This window comes from Pygoscelis adeliae, unplaced genomic scaffold (assembly GCF_000699105.1).
Source record: "Pygoscelis adeliae isolate BGI_AS28 unplaced genomic scaffold, ASM69910v1 Scaffold100, whole genome shotgun sequence".
NCBI classification, from domain to species: Eukaryota; Metazoa; Chordata; class Aves; order Sphenisciformes; family Spheniscidae; genus Pygoscelis; species Pygoscelis adeliae.
The window spans coordinates 1,802,124-1,803,494 of NW_008824034.1; the positions used below are offsets into that span (position 1 = coordinate 1,802,124).

General features: G+C 38.0%; 1 protein-coding gene across 1 annotated transcript in view; it reads right to left on the reverse strand.

The window, feature by feature from the left end:
• The window catches only part of MCTS1 (malignant T cell amplified sequence 1), a 12,307-nt gene that overhangs the window by 2,762 nt on the left and 8,174 nt on the right, over positions 1 to 1,371 (reverse strand). Inside the window, exon 7 of the mRNA XM_009331202.1 lies at positions 515 to 582. Within this exon, the coding sequence (XP_009329477.1) occupies positions 515 to 582 (68 nt within the window). The remainder of the gene's footprint in view (positions 1 to 514; positions 583 to 1,371) is intronic.

Genomic DNA, 1,371 nt, shown 5'->3' on the forward strand with positions numbered 1-1,371 from the left:
CAAGGCAAAAAAAAAGAGAAAAGGCCACAGAGGAAAGCCTAGCTGGTCAACCAAGTACCAGCAGGACTTGAGTCTCTGCTGTCCCTTGCAGACAAAAATCACTTCAATGTTTTCAACCCCCTCAAATCCAAATTACATCTCTTGCCCAGCCCAGGTAGTAAGTACTCTATACAAGTATTTCTTTGTTCAGCAAGATCTTTGAGAAAGTATGATCAGAGAGCAAGAAGTACTAACATTCAGAGGTAGTACTAATGTTGTGCGTCTTAAAATCCATATTCACACGAAAAGAACTATTTTGATTCCTTTTGGTAAACAAGTAAGTAGGGAAGATATTCCCTGCCTCCTCTTCTTTCCCTGAATATTAATCAACAAAATGAAATCTTAAAAAATTCTGTACTTGAACGACATATGCTGCAACGGGGATGCAGTAACCTTGACAGTGGTGCTTATATTCCAAACTAACATAGGAATAATGACGTGGGACAGGTTATATTTCAATTTTTAAAACACTTACATGTCCTCAGCTGACATCTTCATTACTCCCACACATAATGCATGTTGTTTTCCCTCTGCCATTATTGCCTACAAATTACCGCTAAGGAAAACAGATTTTTTTAAAACTATTTCAGAAAAGTAAAAGCAACTGAGGAAACGACTTCCCAAAAAGTTTCAAAATCCCGCGTTGAACTTTTACCCTTTGGGTAATTCTAGAGCTCTAGCTCTTAAATATAAGCAAAACAATGCACTGCATTTAACAATTGAATCACAGTGTGTAGAACAAAGCACGTATTTATGAACTTCAAACAGCAATTGCAGAAAAAGATTACCAGCACTACACTCCATTACTTCCTTTGTGCCTAACACTGAGAGATGATAGTCTCACCCTTTCTGGAACAAAACTGCACTTGTTTGTGGGGCCATTTTAAATTCCAAGGTACAGAAGAATTGAGACACAAATCTGAAAAAACAGAAGTACTGAAATCAGACGTGTCCTTTGCAAAGCTTAGCAACACGTGATGGTAACTGCTGATCTTTTCCTATAGCATCTAACTAACAACAAAAGCAGCACGGCTTGGTATTATTAATGCTGTATTTGCTCAGGGTTCCTTTCTCAGTAATATAATGAGCAGGAGTGAATTAGCATACCTTCTTCATTTTACATATGCTAATTTCATCAGACACATAGAGCAAGTCCTGGCTACAGCAAAGCTGATCCATCTTTCCAAATTCCCTAGGAACAGGAGCAAATTCTTCTGTAACTGAAGGAGATACAAGATTGATTAAGGAGGCAGGGGACAAATTACGCTGTACCTCATCTATTTTTACAGTTCTGCATAAAATCACAAAGGGCCTCCACTTATCAGTTAGATT